The 22017-nt window shown below is 45.3% G+C and overlaps 1 protein-coding gene across 1 annotated transcript in view; it reads right to left on the bottom strand.

The window, feature by feature from the left end:
* The window catches only part of LOC140429215 (interleukin-6 receptor subunit beta), a 108558-nt gene extending 96993 nt beyond the window's left edge, over positions 1–11565 (bottom strand). The window contains exons 1-3 of the mRNA XM_072515934.1: positions 11294–11565; positions 11123–11176; positions 3206–3326 (exon numbers count right to left, since the gene is read on the bottom strand). Coding sequence (XP_072372035.1) covers positions 3206–3326; positions 11123–11176; positions 11294–11339 — 221 coding nt within the window. The 5' untranslated portion in view covers positions 11340–11565. The remainder of the gene's footprint in view (positions 1–3205; positions 3327–11122; positions 11177–11293) is intronic.
* Between the last annotated feature and the right edge of the window lie 10452 nt (positions 11566–22017).

The following is a 22017-nucleotide window of genomic DNA, read 5'->3' on the forward strand; positions in this document are numbered from 1 at the left end:
GCTAACCACTATGCCACCATACTGCCTTCTCTGTACACAAAATGAAGGGTACTTAAAAAATGTACTCCCTCATTATAAAAGCAAGGATTACAGCACATATATATATATATATATAAACACACAACTAGGTAAATAGAGCACAACCCTCATGTCACACTACCAACTCAGCATGATCTTTGCAATATAACAGGATAACGGGCGACAAACACCTCTGTGCTCATATATCATAGTTAGGATGAAAGATATTAACACAAAATCAGCGATATAATCATGAAGGAACAAAGTTCAGGATTAGTGATGAACCGCAGGATAATATCATTGTCTACAGAGCTTGGAAAGGCCAAAACCATGAACGGATCATCTAGCAACATCCAGGATCCATTCAGTTTCACCAAACCCCTTGCACCCCCGCCATGTCATAGTCCTGAAGCCCCAGTAGTAGGAAACCTAGGCCCTGGAGGGTGGCGACGACCAGTCACGTCAGGTCATCTCCAACCCTTCTCGGCGAACATTGGGGACGAGACAACACAAGAGCAGTGGTCCGAACCCTCAACCGACTCCACCTCGAAGACCGGACACAATGTGCTCCATCGAACTCAAAACGCCCAACCTTTAGCTCGAGATTGTGAAAGCTTGGCAGCCATTTCTCAAATTCGGCCGAGCACTCATTCCCAAATCCCTCGGAAGTCCCGGTGCACGGACACTCCCTGTCCAGCCCCATCTCCCTGAATTGAGCAGTATATTTTTACATTGCGTGCATTTGGAGTTCCAAGGACAGAAGATGAGCCCCCACTGAGGAGACTGCCCTATTTACTGATAGAATTCTCTTCCCCGCTTCATCTTTAGGTTATCTCGCAGTTCATCAATGTGAGCACCAATAAATAGCCTGTGCCATGGGACCAAGATCGTCATCCACTACTTCCCTCAGAATGGCAGCCATCTCGATGTCAATGGCATCGCTGAGGTGTAGGCCTGCTCACTAGCGAAACCATCACTGCGAACTGGGGCCCATGCCAGCTGCCTCTGACCGCCTCAGTCAAACAAGGATTCTCTTTACTTAACACAATTTCCCATTGCCAAAATCTAGCCAGGATCTTCCAGGAACATAGCACAGGACATACACACCAATATCAAATAATTATGGTTGTTCATCAAAGAAAAAAAAGGATTAAAGGATGATTAACACCAGAGCTCGCAAATATGCAGCCACTTCTGGCTTCCCCCTCCCTGGCTTTTTTGGTCAGTCTTAGAAAGATATTCTACTTATCTTGACCAAATCTTGATGAAGGATCCCACCAGAAAGACTCAGAACAGCTGACTGAATCTGGTACATTTCCAGGAACATTAAATGATATGATAGCGTACAGCATAGCTGTGTCATTAAAGAACTATCCAAATAGCTCACTCCCCTCTTCTTTGCATGGAGTCCTGCCATCTCTTCCTAACCATTTATCGAGTTCCCTGTTGAATGTGATCACTGAATCTGTTTCCATTAATTTTTAAGACACTGCATTCAAATCAGAAGAACTTGTTTCCTTTGTCGTGTTTCTGATTCTTTGGCCATTTAACTTAAAGAGGAACAGAAGAACAAGGGCAGGCCATTTACCCCTCAAGTCTGTTATACCATTATCATATCAATAGATGTCAAAAAAAGCAGTAGTTGCAACACCAACCTCTGGGAAACGCCACTACAACTTCCCTCTGGTCTGGAAAACAATAATACGCCCTTGCTGTCTGTCCCTTAGCCAATTCTGCATCCATACAGGCACTGCCACTTTAATCTCAAAGGCTTCAATTTTGCTAATACGCATGAGGTACTTTACCAAATGCCTCCTGAAAGTCCACGCATGCACGTTGACCATGCTACCTTCATCGATCAATTCCATTACTTCATCTAAGAACTCAATCAAGTTAGTCAAAACACATTTTGCCTTTTACAAATCGGAGTTGACTTTCATTTATTAACCCATATTTTTCCAAGTAATCTTCTCCTGGGTTATTCTCTAAGCGTTCCACCACCAGCATGACTGGGCCTGTAGATGCCATGTTTATCTCCTATTTTACGAACAGAGGTCTAATGATTGTAAATCCTCTAGTCCAGCGGCACCTCTCCCAAACGTAAAAAGTATTGAAATATTGCGGACAGAGACTCCTCAACTTCCACCCTACTTCACTCAGCAGCTCAGCGTGTATCCTATCCAAACCGGGTGACTTGCCAATGCTTAGTACCTCCTCTTTTATCCATTTTATCTATTTTTATCCTAACCAATTTCTCTACGATCTCCTCCTTTACTGTGACATTGGCAGCACCCTCAACTTTAATTAAGACTGATGATGAACGCCATTTTGGTACCTCAAGTGATGCCTTCTGCCTCCACAGGAAGATCTCCTTTTCGGACCCTAATTGACTCCATCCTTTCTTTGACTATCCTTTTACTATTTATATGTTTATGATAGATTTGTGGATTCACTTGTATGTTACCTGTTAATCGAATCTCATGTACTTCCTTTGCTACTCTTATTTCCTTTCTAATTTTTCCCTGTGCTTTCTGTTTTCGGCTTAGTCCTCCAATTAATTATGGATCTGGCATTTATCATAAGCCTCCTTTCTCGGTTTCATTTTAATTTCCATAATTTTAGTCACACAGGGGTCTCTAGCTTTGGATGACCTTCCTTTCCCTCTCGTGCGAATGTGTCGAAGCTATACCCCCCAAAAAAACCCTCTCTGAAGATCTCATTGAACTCATTTGCTTAATTTCCTGCCAATTGTTGATTCCAATCTACCTCAGCCAGATAACTTTTGAACTCATTGAAATTAGTCCTTCTCCAGTTGAGTTTTCATGTTTGATTTTCTCTCGTCCTTTTGCACAACTGTTCTCAACTTATGATATTGTGATCACTGTTTCCCAACTGCTCCCCCACTGAAACCTACTCCACTTGGTCACTCACTGCCCAGATCCAGGAAAAACGTTGCTTCTTTCTCCATTTGGCTGATAAGATACCTCTCAAGCAAGTTATCTTTAGACATGTCGGGAATTCCATTTACACCAGCACCCCCGCCCCCCGCTCTTTAACTGTTATTTTCTCAGCCTGTTTTGTTTTGCATTCCCAACATTTGCAATTTTTCTTTTTATACATTCATTATTTAACACATCCAAGTTAAAATAAGACAGAATCTGCAAAGATGGAATCCAACTGAACTCACAGCCAGGATATGTTTAGTGTGTAGGCAGTAGCATTTGTGTGGTGACTTCCAGGGGTCCATGAGCAGTTCAAGCCATTTTCAATTTCTCCAACGTAGTAGCATTCCAGGTCGTGTGGTCCATCTGACGTGCACAAGATTAAACACACATTCTTTATGACGATGCAAACTGAAATTATCTTTCATCACAACCACTGTTTCATGCTTGACATTTTGTAAAAGGGTCAAGCTGCGCTGAGCTTGGCTCCAGAGCTATATGTGAGCCTGGAACTCACTGTGAGCAATGCTGTCATATATAGCCTCTTCGCATGCACATACAAAATTCTACTCACTGCAATTTAAAATCACAAGAACCTATGTAAATTTAGCACCTTTAATGGAGTAAAACATCCCAAGGTGCCTCGCAGTAGCATTAACAAACAAAATTTAGTACTGAGCCACATCAGGAGATATAGGCCAGCTGACTAAAAGTTTGATCAAAGAGGTAGATTTTAAAGAGTGCCAGAAAGCAGGATAGAGAGGCAGTGGGCTTTACGAAGGGATTTTCAGAGCTTGCGGCCTTCGTAGCTGAAAGTATGGCTGGCATTGGTGGAGTGATTAAAATTGTGGATGCTGATGGGGCCAGAATTGGAAAAGTGCAGTTGTCTCGGCAGGTTATCGAGCTGCAGGAGATTACAGAGAGAGGAAGGGGTGAGGCCATGGAGAGATTTGAAAACAAGGATGTCTAAGATCCAGGATGAGCAACATCAGACTTAGCTTGGTCAAGTCCACTTAGAACGGGAAAACAGACTGGTCAGAACGTTGAGGCGGGATGAGGAGCAACTAGCCGAGGAGATGCAGCCACTAGATTTTTCGACCCACGGCTGAGGGCAGGCCAGCCAGCAACAGCGAGGCATAAGCAAAAGCCATGAGGTAGTAAGCGAGCCGGTCAGGATCAGCAGCCGTGGAGCAGCATGGGGAGCAGGCAAGGAGCGACTCGACTCAGCCACAGCTGAGGGCAGGCCAGCAACAGCATGGTGAGAGGTACCAAATCAAGCCTTACCAACGATAGTCAGGCAAGAGGCTGCCTTGATGACTCCAGGTGAGCGAGATTAGTGAGGCTGAGAGTGTGAGGAATTGGCACAGACTGTGAGGGTGTGGGGGGGGGGAGTGTGTAGGGGTGAGATTAGCCAGTGTCACAGACTTGCACTTAGGCAGTGATCAAGGTTGTATTTTTGTGGCTTGTGTCTTTGTGTTCTGTGGGGCAAGAGCGGGTGGAGTCGGGAGGGCCTGATATCATGGGGGTGGGGCAGGGGAGCAGAAACAAAAGCGAGCGCGAGGCCCACAAAGTGTAAATCTGCCCCTGTTTAGTACGACTTAGGTCGCAGGCAACACCATTTTAGAGAGTTCAAGTTTATGGATGGTGGTACATGGGAGGCTGGCTAGGACTGCATTGGAATAACCAAATCTAGAAGTAAGTGTCTTAGATGAGGGTTTTAGCAGCAGATGGGTAGCACGGTGGCACAGTGGTTAGCATGGCTGCCTCGCAGCTCCAGGGACCCGGGTTCAATTCCGGCCTCGGGTGACTGTTTGTGTGGAGCCTCCACTTTCTCCCCATGTCTTCGTGGGTTTCCTCCGGGTACTCCAGTTTCCCCGAAAGATGTGCAGGTTAGGTGGATTGGCCCCGTTAAATTGCCCTTAGTGTCCAAAAGATTAGGTGGGGTTACTGGGTTTCGAGGATAGGATATATGATTCTATGAGCTGAGCTGAGGCAGAGTCAGGTAAAATTCTGACGGTGGAAATTGATGTCATAGTGATGGCACCGATGTGTAGTCCAAGTTGGTTGTAATTAAGGGGCAATTTAGTGTGGCTAATCCACCTAACCTGCACATCCAGGATGAGCAACATCAGACTTAGCTTGGTCAAGTCTACTTAGAACGGGAAAACAGACTGGTCCGAATGTTGTGGTCCGAGGGTTGTGTGGGTGAGACCCATGCAGGCATGGGAGAATGTGCAAGCTCCACACAGACAGTGACCCGGGGCTGGGATCGAACCCGGGTCCTCAGCACCATAGACAGCAGTGTTAACCACTGCACCACCATGCCACCCTCTAGTCCAAGTTAATCTCATGACCAAATATGCTTTTCTCCCACAGTCCAAAAATGTGCAGGTGAGGTGAATTTGCCACGTTAAATTGCCCCTTAGTATTCAAAAGTTGGGTGGGGCTATGGCAACAGGGCGGAGGAGTGGACATGGGTAGGGTGCCCTTTTGGAGGGTCGGTGCAGACCTCCATCTGCACTGTAGGGATTTCCTGATTCTATGACACCAAATGCAGTCTGTAATGGAATAGTGGCGAGGGAATTTCCGTGCTATACTTTATAAAGTGATCAAAACTATGAGTTTTTTTGAAAAGTATTCACAATACTCATTGGTATTTTGGATGTTTAATGAAGGGTACATTTTCCATTTGAACACTCCTGATCAACATCATTCACTGGGAACATGTAATGGCTGTCCAGACATTCTGGGGCTGGTTTAGTACACTGGGCTAAATCGCTGGCTTTTAAAGCAGACCAAGGCAGGCCAGCAGCACGGTTCAATTCCCGTACCAGCCTCCCCGAACAGGCGCCGGAATGTGGCGACTAGGGGCTTTTCACAGTAACTTCATTTGAAGCCTACTTGTGACAATAAGCGATTTTCATTTTCATTCCGTTAATTTAGTAGCTGGGGGACCATAGACTGTTTGAACTCACTTTCCCAATGTGTACTCCCAACAGATGAGTATCACCACTGAAAGTGTCCAAATACAACTTTCAGCTGTTCCTCCATTGCTTTAATTTTTTTTAGTCAAAATTTGATACAAATCAGTTAAGCTTTCATCTAATTGACGCACACTACTTTTCTACGTTACTAAAGTTACTATGACTGCATTTCTTACACCATTCAAGCTCAACCTTCAGTTTGCGAATAAAGGATAGTCCAGTTACATCCTTTGTGACAGAGAAGCTGTCTGTGAACTGGCTATTGAAATGCGGCGGAATATAAACGGAACCTAACTCAAAGTTGCTTTCTTCAAAAAACACTCAGGTATTTAGCTAGTTGCTGGCACAAGAGAAACTTTACTGACTGTGAATAACTGACTAATAAAATCCAAAAACATTACCGTTGTTTAATTAATTTCATTGCCTGGAACATAGAACAGTGGCAACTGACAAACCACATTGTGTCAGGAAGCCTTGAGAGTAACAGAGTAAAAGCTGAGCTGCTACTTTCATTCCTTGAATGTGAAATTATGCTTGAACTGTCAGTGCCGTGGATTAGAATAACAAGTAGAATGTTGTCAGTTTCAGAATTACAGGATACATTTAGCTGTCTAAATTCACTATTTAAGGAAAATAATATGTACTGTAAATGAGTTAGATTGATAGTTTGGCCTTTAATGTCTACAGCACAAATTGATGCAGATGGAAATCTAAGACAAAGGAATCTCAGTCTATATAGTTTGGCATTCGTTAGTTTAAATAAAGGTCCAAATGACAGTGCACTTCTAATTTCTACAACAAAATAAGCTACAGCCATAATTATTATTTGTGCGATAGTTAAGAATACCGTTGCAAAGAATGCCGAACATCACACATTGCCTTCTGCAATATCATTTAGCCATATTGTAGCCCCAGTGTGCTCGGGGGGTGGGGGAGGGGAGGAGTGGATGCTTAAGGTGTTGCATGGGCTGCCAATCAAGTGGGTGGTTCTGTCTTGGATGATCCCATACTCCTTGGATGGTGTTGCAGCAGTAGCCACCCTAGAATCACCACAGTGCAGAAAGAGGCCATTCGGCCCATTGAGTCTGCACCGACCCTGGCAGGTGAATAATGTCGGAGACCTGATTTGTGCTTCGCATGTGGTGGAGTGGCATCAAAGGATGACCACTTTCCACAAGATATCCAGCCTCTACCCTACTCCAATAGCTACATCATTTATGTGGATGGTCCAGTTGAGCTTCTGGTCAATGGAGACCCCCAGACCAGGGTTTCTCAAACTTTATTTGGTCAATGGTCAATTGGCCATCCTTCGGAGCCAATGCTGGTTGACCTTCGGGTCCCACGCCGGCCAGCTTCGGCACCCATGCCACGTTTGCTTATCCAGTCCATCCTGAATCAAGACAGTGTTTGAGACATTAAAGTTTTCTTTACCCAGACAGCGGAGGGAAAGAAAAGCATCTAATATTCCTGTTCTTAATCACTATTCACTAGGCATTGAATTTATGTCAGCATTGAGTGAGAACAGGATCAGATATGCTTGTGATGTCCTTCTTTCTATGACAATTCACTGTCCAGAGACACATATGAAGGGCTAGTTTAGCTCAGTGGGCTAGACAGCTAGTATGTGATGCAGAACAAGGCCAGCAGTGTGGGTTCAATTCCCGTACCAGTTGAGAATTCTGAATTCTCCCTCTGTGTACCCGAACAGGTGCCGGAATGTGGTGACTAGGGACTTTACACAGTAACTTAATTGCAGTGTTAATGTAAGCCTACTTGTGACAATAAGGGTTCTTTATTTATTTAGTTACTGAGGAGAGATACTGGAAGGCTGCCAACAATTGTGAAACTGCATTCATTGTTGGACACTGCCTTGAGGAAACAAAGAAGCAAAGGAAGAAGACTGAGGAGAGGAGAACAAAGAACAGATATCATTGGGAGAGGTAAACCAGCCATACATCTCAAGATAGAGACATTAAAATCTTGATTTATAGTTGGCTTAAGTGCATTTCAATTACTTGATGTAATTGACAAGTCCCGAAAGAAATGCTGTTAGGTAATTTGAACATTCTGAATTCTCCCTTAGTGTACCCAAACAGGCGCCGGAGTGTGGTAACTAGGGGATTTTCACAGCAACTTCATTGCAGTGTTAATGTCAGCCTAGCTGTGACAATAATAAAGATTATTATTATTATTTTGCTGCATGAGAACATGGATTATTTAAATATCTGAGGAATTACAAATGATGATGAACACTAAGCAATCATCAGTGAACAGCCTCACTTCTGACCTAATGATGGATGAAAGTCATTGATGAAGCAGCTGAAGATGGTTATGCCTGGAATACTGCCCTGAGGAACTCCTGCAGAGTTGTCCTGTGAATGAGCTAATTGACCTCCAACAACTACAACCATCTTCCTTCGCCTTGGGTATGACCCCAGCCAGTGGAAAGTCTACCCCCCTCCCCCATTCTCATTGACTTCAATTTCAATTTTACCAGTACTCCTTGATGTCACTCTTGGCTAGGTGTGAAGGGCAATCACTCTAACCTCGTCTCTTAAATTCGCCTCTTTTGCCCGTGTTTGGACCAAGGCAGCATTGAGGTCTAGAGTTGAGTGGACTTGGCAGAATCCAAACTAAGAATTGGTGAACCAGTTGTTGGTGAGTAAATACCGTTTGCTAACATATTTAATGACTTGGTGCGTCACTTTGTTGATTGAGAATAAGCTGATAGGACCGTATTGGCTGGCACCCGGTGCACCCCTACTTTCAGAGGATGGGGCGCACCTGTCAGTTTTCAACATTGTCAGCGAGATGCCAGTGTTGTAGCTGTACTGGAAAGGCTTTGTCTTGGCACTAGTTTAAAATAAGGTCATTAAACATTTTCAGAAAAATGTAAAGTACTGATTAGGAAACAAACACGATGATAATGAGCAAAAAGACAGATAAAGATTAGTTGTGGTGAGAGAATTTTTTTTTTTTTTAAACGGTCTGCCAGTTTTGCTCAGTGTTTGTATCATTTGGCTTCGAGTTCAAATACTCAAAACATATTTAAATTAAAATAGAGTTGCAAATGATAAAATAATCAGCTCCAAATCATTTTTACAATGCTGCAGGAAGTTGGAAATATGTTTGACAACAATGGGAAGATGGAAGAAATCTTTTTAAAAATCAGACGGAAATGCAATGTAATAAAAGCAAAAATGATTAATGAAGATAACAGGAAAACCTATCCAAAGAAATTGAAATGATATTTGCGTTTTAAAATGTCAGATTAATAGTTGTGACTTGCAAGCTATACATTAATATCAATATGAAGCACATCAATATCAATAGCTGAGTGTGGCCTGTTGTTAATTTTGCTGTACAAGTTAAGAATGGGCCATCATTTGAAACTCCAGTTTCAAACACATGAGAATGAGAATCACTTATTGTCACAAGTAGGCTTCAAATGAAGTTAGTGAAAAGCCCCTAGTCACCACATTCCGGCGCCTGTTCGGGGAGGCTGGGTATGGGAATTGAACCGTGCTGCTGGCCTGCCTTGGTCTGCTTTCAAAGCCTGCGATTTAGCCCTGTGCTAAACCAGCCCCTTATAACTCACTTATTCCCAATTTCTCAATAAGAACCACCTCTTACGCACTGACATTGGGGTCAAAAAGGGATCCAGCATTGTGTGAGGAACAGACATCTATCTGGGAGTGAAGGTGACTCAAGAGCCAACGGGTGCCGGCAAGGCAACGGTGCCAATTTTTGTGCCTGTGCACCTCCATACTTGAAATGAATGAAAATCGCAAATAATATTTGCGTTTTAAAATGTCAGATTAATAGTTGTGACTTGCAAGCTATACATTAATATCAATATGAAACACATCAATATGAAAATGAAAATCACTTATTGTCACAAGTAGGCTTCAAATGAAGTTACTGTGAAAAGCCCCTAGTCGCCACATTCCAGCGCCTGTTCGGGGAGGCTGTTACGGGAATCGAACCGTGCTGCTGGCCTGCCTTGGTCTGCTTTCAAAGCCAGCGACTTGGCTGTGGCCTGTTGTTAATTTTGCTGTACAAGTTAAGAATGGGCCATCATTTGAAACTCCAGTTTCAAACACATGAGAATGAGAATCGCTTATTGTCACAAGTAGGCTTCAAATTAAGCTACTGTGAGAAAGCCCCTAGTCGCCACATTGCGGCACCTGCCCTCATCTGGGGATAAAATTCTTCCCCAATTCTTGGATTCGATCCTATTTAGAGTTCAGCATTTAGTGCTGGGCACGACATCTCAGAAAAGTTATACTGGCTTGTGACACAGTGCAATGTCGATTCACCAGAAAGCTACATGGACTAACAGAGGTAAATGAGGAGGGTGAGTTGCATAGATTATACTTCTATAGGGAAGATTAAGGTGTGATCTAATTGAGGTCCTTAAGATGATTAAAAGTGTTCATAGAGTAGGTAGAGAAGTTCTTTTGGTTGGAGAGTATAGAACAAGGGGCACAACATTATAGCTAAAGCATTCAGGGAAGTTGTGTGAGGAAGCACGCCTCCACACAAAAGGTGGACGAAATCTGGAGCTCCCTCACAAAGAAAATATTCTGAGGCTTGATCAATTGAATATTTCAAAATTGAGATGGGTAGATTTTTTTTGTTGGGTAAGAATATTGAAGCTTACACAATCAACTAAAATGGCTGGACAAGTTAAGACACAGATTAGCCCAGCCATGATCTAACTGACTGGCGGAGCTGAATGAATGCTCCTACTCTCGGTGCCTATGTTCCTCAATCAAATCCTGAAGCTCAGAATCTGACAGGCACCGAGATACAGTGTTGTCAGACTGCAAAGCCGGCGCAGAGAAGTTTAAAGAGAGAATATATGGAGGTCTTCAGAATCATGACGGGCTGTTGATGAACGAGGAATCTTCGTTTCTATTGTCAAGGAGGCAATAAACGGGAGGCAGGGGTTTGAGGTATTTGGCCACAAGGACTCCTGATTTGTGACTCTTTAAGGTTCAATGTTAAACTACAGGACGCTGAAACTAGAAGAGATCGAGAAGCAGATAGCTGACTTGAATCATGAAACGCATGTGTGCAGTATGTGAGGGTAGACAGAGGAAGCATGTTTAACAAAGTAGCTGTAACTGCACACAATATTCCAATAACCAGGATTAGTTTATAACGGTCACTTACCTGTAGATTCACACAGTGGCTCGTTTTCACAACTTTCGCTGCCTTGGGAAAAACCTACAAAAAAATAAATAACAAAGGTTTTGTCACCACAGTTATGTCTGGGTAGCCATTGCTGTACAAGAATGAATTGGTCTGTAACACTATGAGGGGGGAATTAGTGAAGGGTCTCACTTGTCCTGAGGGCGGCGAGCAGGCACAGCAGAGTAACACGCTTCATCTTGCTTCCCTGAATCCAGCAGTGGGACCCACAGGGCGGGCGATGTCTGCCTCACACTCTCTCTCACCTTGGGAAGCTGCTGCACACATCAGCGCGGCTGCCAAACATACTGTGGGGAAGAAAGGTTCATCAGCTGGATTTCAGTTCAGGCAGAAAGGTCCCACACCAGAGCCGGGGACGTGCCATGAGGTGGTCAGGGGCTGATGGGAAACGCTGGTCTCCGCCTGGAGAACATTGCGGGACTGATGAATAAGCCCCGCCAGGCTGGGGAGGCGGGGTGTGCACCGCCCCCTCACAGCTTGGTACTTTTTTCACATGATTCATCAGTTCACACCCAGCCTCCCCTCTCCCAGTCACACATCCCCTTTTGGACGTTCCTCGGTCTATCTGGAGTTTTAGATTTTGTTTTAAAAAGTATAACAAAAACTGCATGATGTAAAATAAACGAATTTCAAATTTTCGAAGACCCAACTTGTACGAATTGCTTTGCTGCCGATTTACTGCAGTTAATTAAAATGTGTTGTTCGAGACAATTGGAAAGTCTGTGTTACACTTCAAAGAAGAGATTGCGCATCAGAAAATGACATGTTATTTTGTCAGCCTTGCGGTGCTGGTATAAATCTCCGGTGCTCTGGTTTCCGAGGATCTTTCCAAGAGCTGGTGCAAGCAGCAAGGGCTGGTGCTGGAGACCAGGGACACCAGGGCTGGGCGTGGTCTCAGGTGTGAAGCTAAACCAAGTCTTCATTTGCAGCCCGCATTGCAAGTGTTACACACGAAGACATTGTTGGTGGGCTAGGGTGAAGCTAATTTTAAGGTTGCTTGACGACCAGCTGACTTTTCTCCCTGTCCAGAGTTATCTAGAGAAAAATAGTTTTCACTATACCTCGGTACACGTGACAAAATCCAATCCAATCCAATCTAATCCATTTCCCATCTAGCTCAGCGGATGAAGGAGCTATGCTCCGAAAGCTAGTGATTCCAAACAAACCTGATGGACTTTAACCTGGTGTTGTAAGACGTCTTACTGTGCCCATCCAGCGGGGTCCAACCTCAAAGAACAAAGAAAAGTACAGCATAGGAACAGGCCCTTCGGCCCTCCAAGCCTGTGCCGACCATGCTGCCCGTCTAAACTAAAATCTTTTACACTTCCTTTGCTCCTTTCATTTTGTTTCCGACATTTCCGCAAAGAGTGCGAAGAGAGCCAGGAGTTTACAGAAAGTGTAGCTGACTGGGAGCAGGGTCGGAGGGCGGAGATCTAGTTAGTCCACACGGCAGCTATATTCTGTAAGGTAAGAGGGGATGGAGGCTAGGCCAGTTACATGCTCCTCCTGTAGGATGTGGGTGGTGAGGGATACCACCGGTGTCCCCACTGACTATACCTGCGGGAAGTGCACCCAACTTCAGCTCCTCAAAGACTGTGTTAGGGAACTGGAGCTGAAGCTGGATGAACTTCGGATCATCCGGGAGGCAGAGGGGGTGATTGAGAAGAGTTACAAGGAGGTAACCACACCCAAGGTACAGGACAAGAATAGCTGGGTTACAGTCAGGGGGAAAAAAACAAACAGGCAGACAGTGCAGGGATCCCTCGTGGCCGTTCCCCTTCAAAACAAGTATACCGTTTTGGATGCTGTTGGGGGGGGATGACCTACCGGGGGAAGGCCCTAGCGGCCAGGTCTCTGGCACTGAGTCTGGCTCTGGGGCTCAGAAGGGAAGGGGGGAGAATAGAAAAGCAATAGTTGTAGGAGATTCAATGGTTAGGGGAATAGATAGGAGATTCTGTGGTCGCGAGCGAGACTCCCGGAAGGTATGTTGCCTCCCGGGTGCCAGGGTCAGGGATGTCTCGGATCGTGTCTTCAGGATCCTTAAGGGGGAGGGGGAGCAGCCAGAAATCGTGGTGCACATTGGTACTAACGACATAGGTAGGAAAAGGGGTGTGGAGGTAATAAACAAGTTTAGGGAGTTGGGCTGGAAGTTAAAAGCCAGGACAGACAGAGTTGTCATCTCTGGTTTGTTGCCGGTGCCACGTGATAGCGAGGCTAGGAATAGGGAGAGAGTGCAGTTGAACACGTGGCTGCAGGAATGGTGTAGGAGGGAGAGCTTCAGGTATTTGGATAATTGGAGCGCATTCTGGGGAAGGTGGGACCTGTACAAGCAGGACGGGTTGCATCTGAACCAGAGGGGCACCAATATCCTGGGAGGGAGGTTTTCTCGTACTCTTCGGGAGGGTTTAGACTTATTTGGCAGGGGAATGGGAACCGGATTTGTAGTCCAGCAACTAAGGTAGCCGATATTCAGGACGCCAAAGCGTGTAATGAGGCAGTAGGGAAGGGAACACTGACAAAGGAGAGTACTTGCAGGTACGGAGATGGGTTGAAGTGTGTATACTTCAACGCAAGAAGCATCAGGAATAAGGTGGGTGAACTTAAGGCATGGATCGGTACTTGGGACTATGATGTGGTGGCCATCACGGAAACTTGGATAAAAGAGGGGCAGAAATGGTTTTTGGAGGTCCCTGGTTCTAGATGTTTCAATAAGATTAGGGAGGGTGGTAAAAGAGGTGGGGGGGGTGGCATTATTAATTAGAGATAGTATAACAGCTGCAGAAAGGCAGTTCGAGGAGTATCACCCTATTGAGGTAGTATGGGTTGAAGTCAGAAATAGGAAAGGAGCAGTCACCTTGTTAGGAGTTTTCTATAGGCCCCCCAATAGTAGCAGAGATGTGGAGGAACATATTGGGAAACAGATTTTGGAAAGGTGCAGAAGTCATAGGGTAGTAGTCATGGGCGACTTTAACTTCCCAAATATTGAGTGGAAACTCTTTAGATCAAATAGTTTGGATGGGGTGGTGTTTGTGCAGTGTGTCCAGGAAGCTTTTCTAACACAGTATGTAGATTGTCCGACCAGAGGAGGGGCAATATTGGATTTAGTACTGGGTAATGAACCAGGGCAAGCGATAGATTTGTTAGTGGGGGAGCATTTTGGAGATAGTGACCACAATTCTGTGACTTTCACTTTAGTAATGGAGAGGGATAGGTGCGTGCAACAGGGCAAGGTTTACAATTGGGGGAAGGGTAAATACGATGTTGTCAGACAAGAATTGAAGTGCATAAGTTGGGAACATAGGCTGGCAGGGAAGGACACAAATGAAATGTGGAACTTGTTCAAGGAACAGGTGCTACGTGTCCTTGATATGTATGTCCCTGTCAGGCAGGGAAGAGATGGTCGAGTGAGGGAACCATGGTTGACAAGAGAGGTTGAATGTCTTGTTAAGAGGAAAAAGGTGACTTATGTAAGGCTGAGGAAACAAGGTTCAGACTGGGCATTGGAGGGATACAAGATAGCCAGGAGGGAACTGAAGAAAGGGATTAGGAGAGCTAAGAGAGGGCATGAACAATCTTTGGCGGGTAGGATCAAGGAAAACCCCAAGGCCTTTTACACATATGTGAGAAATATGAGAATGACTAGAGCGAGGGTAGGTCCGATCAAGGACAGTAGCGGGAGATTGTGTATTGAGTCTGGAGAGATAGGAGAGGTCTTGAACGAGTACTTTTCTTCTGTATTTACAAATGAGAGGGGCGATATTGTTGGAGAGGACAGTGTGAAACAGATTGGTAAGCTCGAGGAAATACTTGTTAGGAAGGAAGATGTGTTGGGCATTTTGAAAAACCTGAGGATAGACAAGTCCCCCGGGCCTGACGGGATATATCCAAGGATTCTATGGGAAGCAAGAGATGAAATTGCAGAGCCGTTGGCAATGATCTTTTCGTCCTCACTGTCAACAGGGGTGGTACCAGGGGATTGGAGAGTGGCGAATGTCGTGCCCCTGTTCAAAAAAGGGACTAGGGATAACCCTGGGAATTACAGGCCAGTTAGTCTTACTTCGGTGGTAGGCAAAGTAATGGAAAGGGTACTGAAGGATAGGATTTCTGAGCATCTGGAAAGACACTGCTTGATTAGGGATAGTCAGCAGGGATTTGTGAGGGGTAGGTCTTGCCTTACAAGTCTTATTGAATTCTTTGAGGAGGTGACCAAGCATGTGGATGAAGGTAAAGCAGTGGATGTAGTGTACATGGATTTTAGTAAGGCATTTGATAAAGTTCCCCATGGTAGGCTTATGAAGAAAGTAAGGAGGCATGGGATAGTGGGAAATTTGGCCAGTTGGATAACAAACTGGCTAACCGATAGAAGTCAGAGAGTGGTGGTGGATGGCAAATATTCAGCCTGGATCCCAGTTACCAGTGGCGTACCGCAGGGATCAGTTCTGGGTCCTCTGCTGTTTGTGATTTTCATTAATGACTTGGATGAGGGAGTTCAAGGGTGGGTCAGTAAATTTGCAGACGATACGAAGATTGGTGGAGTTGTGGATAGTAAGGAGGGCTGTTGTCGGCTGCAAAGAGATATAGATAGGATGCAGAGCTGGGCTGAGAAGTGGCAGATGGAGTTTAACCCTGAAAAGTGTGAGGTTGTCCATTTTGGAAGGACAAATATGAATGCGGAATACAGGGTTAACGGTAGAGTTCTTGGCAATGTGGAGGAGCAGAGAGATCTTGGGGTCTATGTTCATACATCTTTGAAAGTTGCCACTCAAGTGGATAGAGCTGTGAAGAAGGCCTATGGTGTGCTCGCGTTCATTAACAGAGGGATTGAATTTAAGAGCCGTGAGGTGATGATGCAGCTGTACAAAACTTTGGTAAGGCCACATTTGGAGTACTGTGTACAGTTTTGGTCGCCTCATTTTAGGAAGGATGTGGAAGCTTTGGAAAAGGTGCAAAGAATATTTACCAGGATGTTGCCTGGAATGGAGAGTAGGTCTTACGAGGAAAGGTTGAGTGTGCTCGGCCTTTTCTCATTAGAACGAAGGATGAGGGGCGACTTGATAGAGGTTTATAAGATGATCAGGGGAATAGATAGAGTAGACAGTCAGAGACCTTTTCCCCGGGTGGAACAAACCATTACAAGGGGACATAAATTTAAGGTGAAAGGTGGAAGATATAGGAGGGATATCAGAGGTAGGTTCTTTACCCAGAGAGTAGTGGGGGCATGGAATGCACTGCCTGTGGAAGTAGTTGAGTCGGAAACATTAGGGACCTTCAAGCAGCTATTGGATAGGTACATGGATTACAGTAAAATGATATAGTGTAGATTTATTTGTTCTCAAGGGCAGCACGGTAGCATTGTGGATAGCACAATTGCTTCACAGCTCCAGGATCGATTCCGGCTTGGGTCACTGACTGTGCGGAGTCTGCACGTCCTCCCCGTGTCTGCGTGGGTTTCCTCCGGGTGCTCCGGTTTCCTCCCACAGTCCAAAGATGTGCGGGTTAGGTGAATTGGCCAATGATAAATTGCCCTTAATGTCCAAATTGCCCTTGGTGTTGGGTGGAGGTGTTGAGTTTGGGTAGGGTGCTCTTTCCAAGAGCCGGTGCAGACTCAAAGGGCCGAATGGCCTCCTTCTGCACTGTAAATTCAATGATAATCTATGATAAATCTAGGACAAAGGTTCGGCACAACATCGTGGGCCGAAGGGCCTGTTCTGTGCTGTATTTTCTATGTTCTATGTTCTGTGTATCCCTCTATTCCCATCCTATTAATGTATTTGTCAAGATGCTCCTTAAATGTCACTATCGTCCCTGCTTCCACCACCTCCGAGTTTGAGGCACCCACTACCCTCCATGCTCTGGGATTGTCTTTCAGCATGTCTATTTGTATCTCGGTTGGGGCTGTGCTATGGCCTGGCTTCCTGTGCTCAGCTGATGTAGAATACTGCCTTTGTGTTTCAGGAATCCCCCAAGGGAACCATATGGCTGACTCTGGGATGCTGAGCTCTGATGAGCAAGCTCTCCAGGAAGCTGACACATTGCAAAAACGTCTTTATTGTTGTTGTTGGTCCTGCCATTTGAAGCTGCAGATATAACTTAAGCAGAGAAGGTGGAACGCATCTAATTGCTGCATAAGACACCATTAGGTTGTCCATGCCTCCCAGCCACAGAGAAGTGATGTGAGAGCCACTGCCTGCGAGACTTTGATTTTTACTTTGAGACAAATTGCATGCTCTTTCCAAAGTTTGTGGGTGACGCTGCCAAATACTGAACTTGTTTTTGCCAGGCGATGAGCAATTTCATCATCCAACCTGATATTGTTGGAAAGGATACTCCCAATATAGCAGAACTCCTGAGCTGGGTTGAGGGGTGTATTGCTGATTGTGACTGTGGAGACTTGGGGTTTGTGCCTAGGGCTACAAGATGTCTGTCTCCAAACATTTTGAGGTTTGGGCAAAGCAGAATGTGTACGATCAGAGAATGGTTGTCAGCAAAGCAGATTTATTTAGCAATTGTTGTGTCATTTTTATGCAAGCCTTGAACTTTTGCAGATTGACGAGTTTGCTGTTCATCCTGAACGTAATGTGTGCTCTTATGCCAAAATCTTTGAGTGAGTACAAGAATATGGTGAAATGTAAATGACAAACAGAACCGGAGCCATTCAGCAACCTTGCCATTGTGTCGAAATTAACAAGTCGGCAGGACGAGTACTCTGTAATCAAAATTTATTGGTTTGTGCACAAGGAGAACAACACAATGGGATTCACTGCGATGTTCTGCCGAATCCAGTGAAACAATGATACTGAGAACATGTTTCAGCCAATAGGTTTACAGTAACAGTCCAATTCCTTAAATTGCATGTCAACACACCAATAATATCACAGTTAAATTTTCATTTTAAACCAATGAAACGGTAGCATACTCTGGCCAATCGAAAATGGTATATGTTAGACCAATAGAAAACTAGTATTTTCAATCTTTCGTTTGCATATCCCATCTCATCACCTGTCCTCAGGTGGTTGTGATTTACAGAGAGTACATTTTGTTTGGCTACCTTCATCATTCTGAGCTCAGCAGATCAACACCCTTCGCTAAGGAACAGTTTCAAGGACAACTCAGAACTATACTAAATCTCCATCTTCCCTAGTCCCTGGGCTTCCTTACCCGTAGGGTCATGATCATTGAGGAGAAGGAGCTGGGCTGCTGGGTTGTTACCCGGGGCTTGAGGGATCCTTAATCGGCAGTCAGAGCGCACGCAGTGAAGGAGGAGTATATGACCACATACAGGATGATAAGAAGGACAAGGCCTACCACAAGGTACTTGTATCCTCCAAGTCACCCTCCAAAATAAGGGAGCCATCCCCACCAGTCAGAGGTCTGTCGAGTCTCGTTGGTGGAAACAATGGTGGAGGCAGCCTCTGGGACTCCGGCCACTGCACTGATGGTGAAATGCTTGCGAGCACCTTGGCGGCAGAGTTTGACAAACACTGGCGGGTTGTGTTGAGGGACTTCCGACAATTGACAGAAGAGGCCTCGGCTCCCATCCGTTTGGCGTTGGAGAGGACCAACAAAATAGTAATGGCACATGGAGCCATGATACAAGGCATGGAGGAGGCCCTTTCGAGGCACAGTGACCAGACTGCCTCTCTGGAAACGGAGATGTGTCTGATGGCTGATGCGAATAAAGCGCTGAAGGCCAAAGTGAATGATTTGGAGAATCGTTCCAGGAGGCAAAACACCTGGATTGTGGGGCTGCCAGAGGGGATGGAAGGCCCAACTCCCAGAGAGTATTTTGCAGAGATGTTTGAGAAGATGGTGGAGGAGGATGGTCCTTTCCTGAGCTGAACCAAGCCAACCAGACATTCTGACAGAGGCCCCATCCCAATGAACCACCGCAAGCAGTAATCATGAGGTTTCACAGCTTCAAAGAAAAAGAGTGGGTCCTGAGATGGGTGAGGGAGCAACGCAACATCGCTTTGACAAAGGGTCATCTCTCCCTACAAACACTGCCAGACCTGCTGAGAGGTTAAGGACAATATAAAGACAAAAACTAAGGTATACCATGTTGCAAAGACCAGTGACAGGCTGGAAGATTGGGAAACTTTCAAACATAAAGTTGAGGAACAGGAAGAGAGTGCAGATAAACACGTGGCTGCAGGGATGGTGTAGGAGGGAGGGTTTCAGTTACGTGGATAATTGGAGCACATTCTGGAGAAGGTGAGACCTGTACAAACAGGATGGTTTGCACCTGAACCAGAGGGGCACCAATATCCTGGGAGGAAAATTTGCTACGGCTCTTTGGGGAGGGTGGGGGGGGGGGTTTAAACTAATTTGTCAGGGGGGTGGGAAAACGAACTGTAGCCCAGAAGCCAGTGTTGAGAGTAGTGAGGTACTGAGGAAGGTATCAAGGCCGCAGGAGTGTACTGGCAGGCAGGAAGGTGGATTGAAGTGTGTCTACTTTAATGCAAGGAGCATCCGGAATAAGGTAGGTGAACTTGGAGTGTGGATTGGTACTTGGGACTAGGATGTTGTGGCCATTGGAGACATGGTTAGAACAGGGACAAGAATGGTTGTTGGAAGTTCCAGGGCATTGATGTTTCAGTAAGAGTAGGGAAGGTGGTAAAAGAGGTGGAGGAGTAGCATTGTTAATCAAGGATAGTTTAACGGCTGCAGAAAGGCAGTTCAAGGGGAATCTGCCTACTGAGGTAATCTGGGCTGAAGTTAGAAATAGGAAAGGAGCGGTCACGTTGTTAGGAGTTTTCTATAGCCCCCCAAATAGTAATAGAGATGTGGAGGAAGAAATTGCAAAGCAGATTATGGGTAGGTGTGGAGGTCTCAGGGTAGTTGTCATGGGTGACTTTAACTTTCCAAATATTGATTGGAACCTCTGTAGGTTGAATAGTTCGGATGGGGCAGTTTTTGTACAGTGTGTGCAGGAGGGTTTCCTGACACAATATGTGATTAGGCCAACAAGAGGTGGGGCCACATTGGATTTGGTACTGGGTAATGAATCGGGCCAAGTGTTAGATTTGTTTGTGGGGGAGCACTTTGGAGATAGTGACCACAATTCGGTGTCTTTCACTATTGCAATGGAGAGGGATAGGGCCATACGGCAGGGCAAGGTTTATAATTGGGGTAGGGGTAATTATGATGCGATTAGGCAAGAATTAGGGAGCATAAGATGGGAACAGAAACTGTCAGGGAAAGGCACAAATGAAAAGTGGAGCTTGTTCAAGGAACAAATACTGCATGTCCTTGATAGGTATGTCCATGTCAGGCTGGAGGTAATGGCCGCGTGAGGGAACCATGGTTCACAAAAGAGGTTGAATGTCTTGTCAAGAGGAAAAAGGAAGCGTATGTAAGGATGAGAAAACAAGGTTCAGTTGGGTCGCTTGAGGGTTACAAGATAGCAAGGAATGAGCTACAAAAAGGGCTTAGGAGAGCTAGGAGGGGGCATGAGAAGTCCTTGGCGGGTCAGATCAAGGAAAACCCCAAGACTTTTTACTCTTATGTGAGAAATAAAAGAATGACCGGGGTGAGGTTTGGAGTCAGAAGAGATAGGAGAGGTGTTGAATGAATACTTTTCTTCAGTGTTCACCAAGGAGAGGGGCCATGTTTTTGAGGATGAGAGTGTGATACAGGCGGGTAGGCTGGAGGAGGTAGATGTTCTGAGGGAAGATGTATTAGCAATTTTGAAAAACCTGAGAGTCGACAAGTCCCCTGGGCCAGATGGAATATATCCTAGGATTCTTTGGGAGGCAAGGGATGAGATTGCAGAGCCTTTGGCTTTGATCTTTGGATCCTCACTGTCCACGGGAATAGTGCCAGAGGACTGGAGAGTGGCGAATGTTGTTCCTCTGTTCAAGAAAGGGACTAGGAATGACCCTGGTAATTATAGGCCGGTTAATCTTACTTCGGTGGTCGGTAAGTTAATGGAAAGGTCCTGAGGGATAGGATTAATGACCATTTGGAAAGATGCAGCTTAATCCGGGATAGTCAACACGGATTTGTGAAGGGTAAGTCTTGCCTCACAAATTTGATTGAATTCTTTGAGGAGGTAACTAAGTGTGTAGATGAAGGTAGAGCAGTTGATGTCGTATACATGGATTTCAGTAAGGCATTGATAAGGTTCCCAATGGTCGGCTCATGAAGGAAGTAAGGAGGTGTGGGATAGAGGGAAATTTGGCCAATTGGATAAGTAACTGGCTATCACACAGAAGACAGAGGGTGGTGGTGGATGGAAAATTTTCAGACTGGAGACCAGTTACCAGCGGGGTTCCACAGGGATCAGTGCTGGGACCTCTGCTTTTTGTGATTTTTATAAATGACTTGGAGGAGGGGGCTGGAGGGTGGGTCAGTAAATTTGCTGATGACACCAAGACTGGTGGAGTAGTGGATGAGGTGGAGGGCTGTTGTAGGCTGCAAAGAGACATTGATAGGATACAGAGCTGGGTCGTAAAATGGCAGATGGAGTTTAACCCTGATAAGTGTGAGGTGATTCATTTTGGTAGGACAAATTTGATTGCGGATTACAGGGTCAACAGCAGGGTTCTGAGGAATGTGGAGGAACATAGGAAGGATGTGGAAGCATTAGAAAGAGTGCAAAGGAGATTTACCAGGATGCTGCCTGGATTGGAGGGTAGGTCTTATGAGGAAAGGTTGAGGGAGCTAGGGCTTTTCTCATTGGAGCAAAGAAGGATGAGAGGCGACTTAATAGAGGCTTCTAAGATGATGAGGGGGATAGTTAGAGTGGACGTTCAGAGACTATTTCCTCGGGTGGATGTAGCTGTTACAAGGGGGCATAACTATAAGGTTTGGGGTGGGAGATTTAGGAGGGATGTCCAAGCTAGGTTCTTTATTCA

Source organism: Scyliorhinus torazame, chromosome 9 (genome assembly GCF_047496885.1).
Source record: "Scyliorhinus torazame isolate Kashiwa2021f chromosome 9, sScyTor2.1, whole genome shotgun sequence".
NCBI classification, from domain to species: Eukaryota; Metazoa; Chordata; class Chondrichthyes; order Carcharhiniformes; family Scyliorhinidae; genus Scyliorhinus; species Scyliorhinus torazame.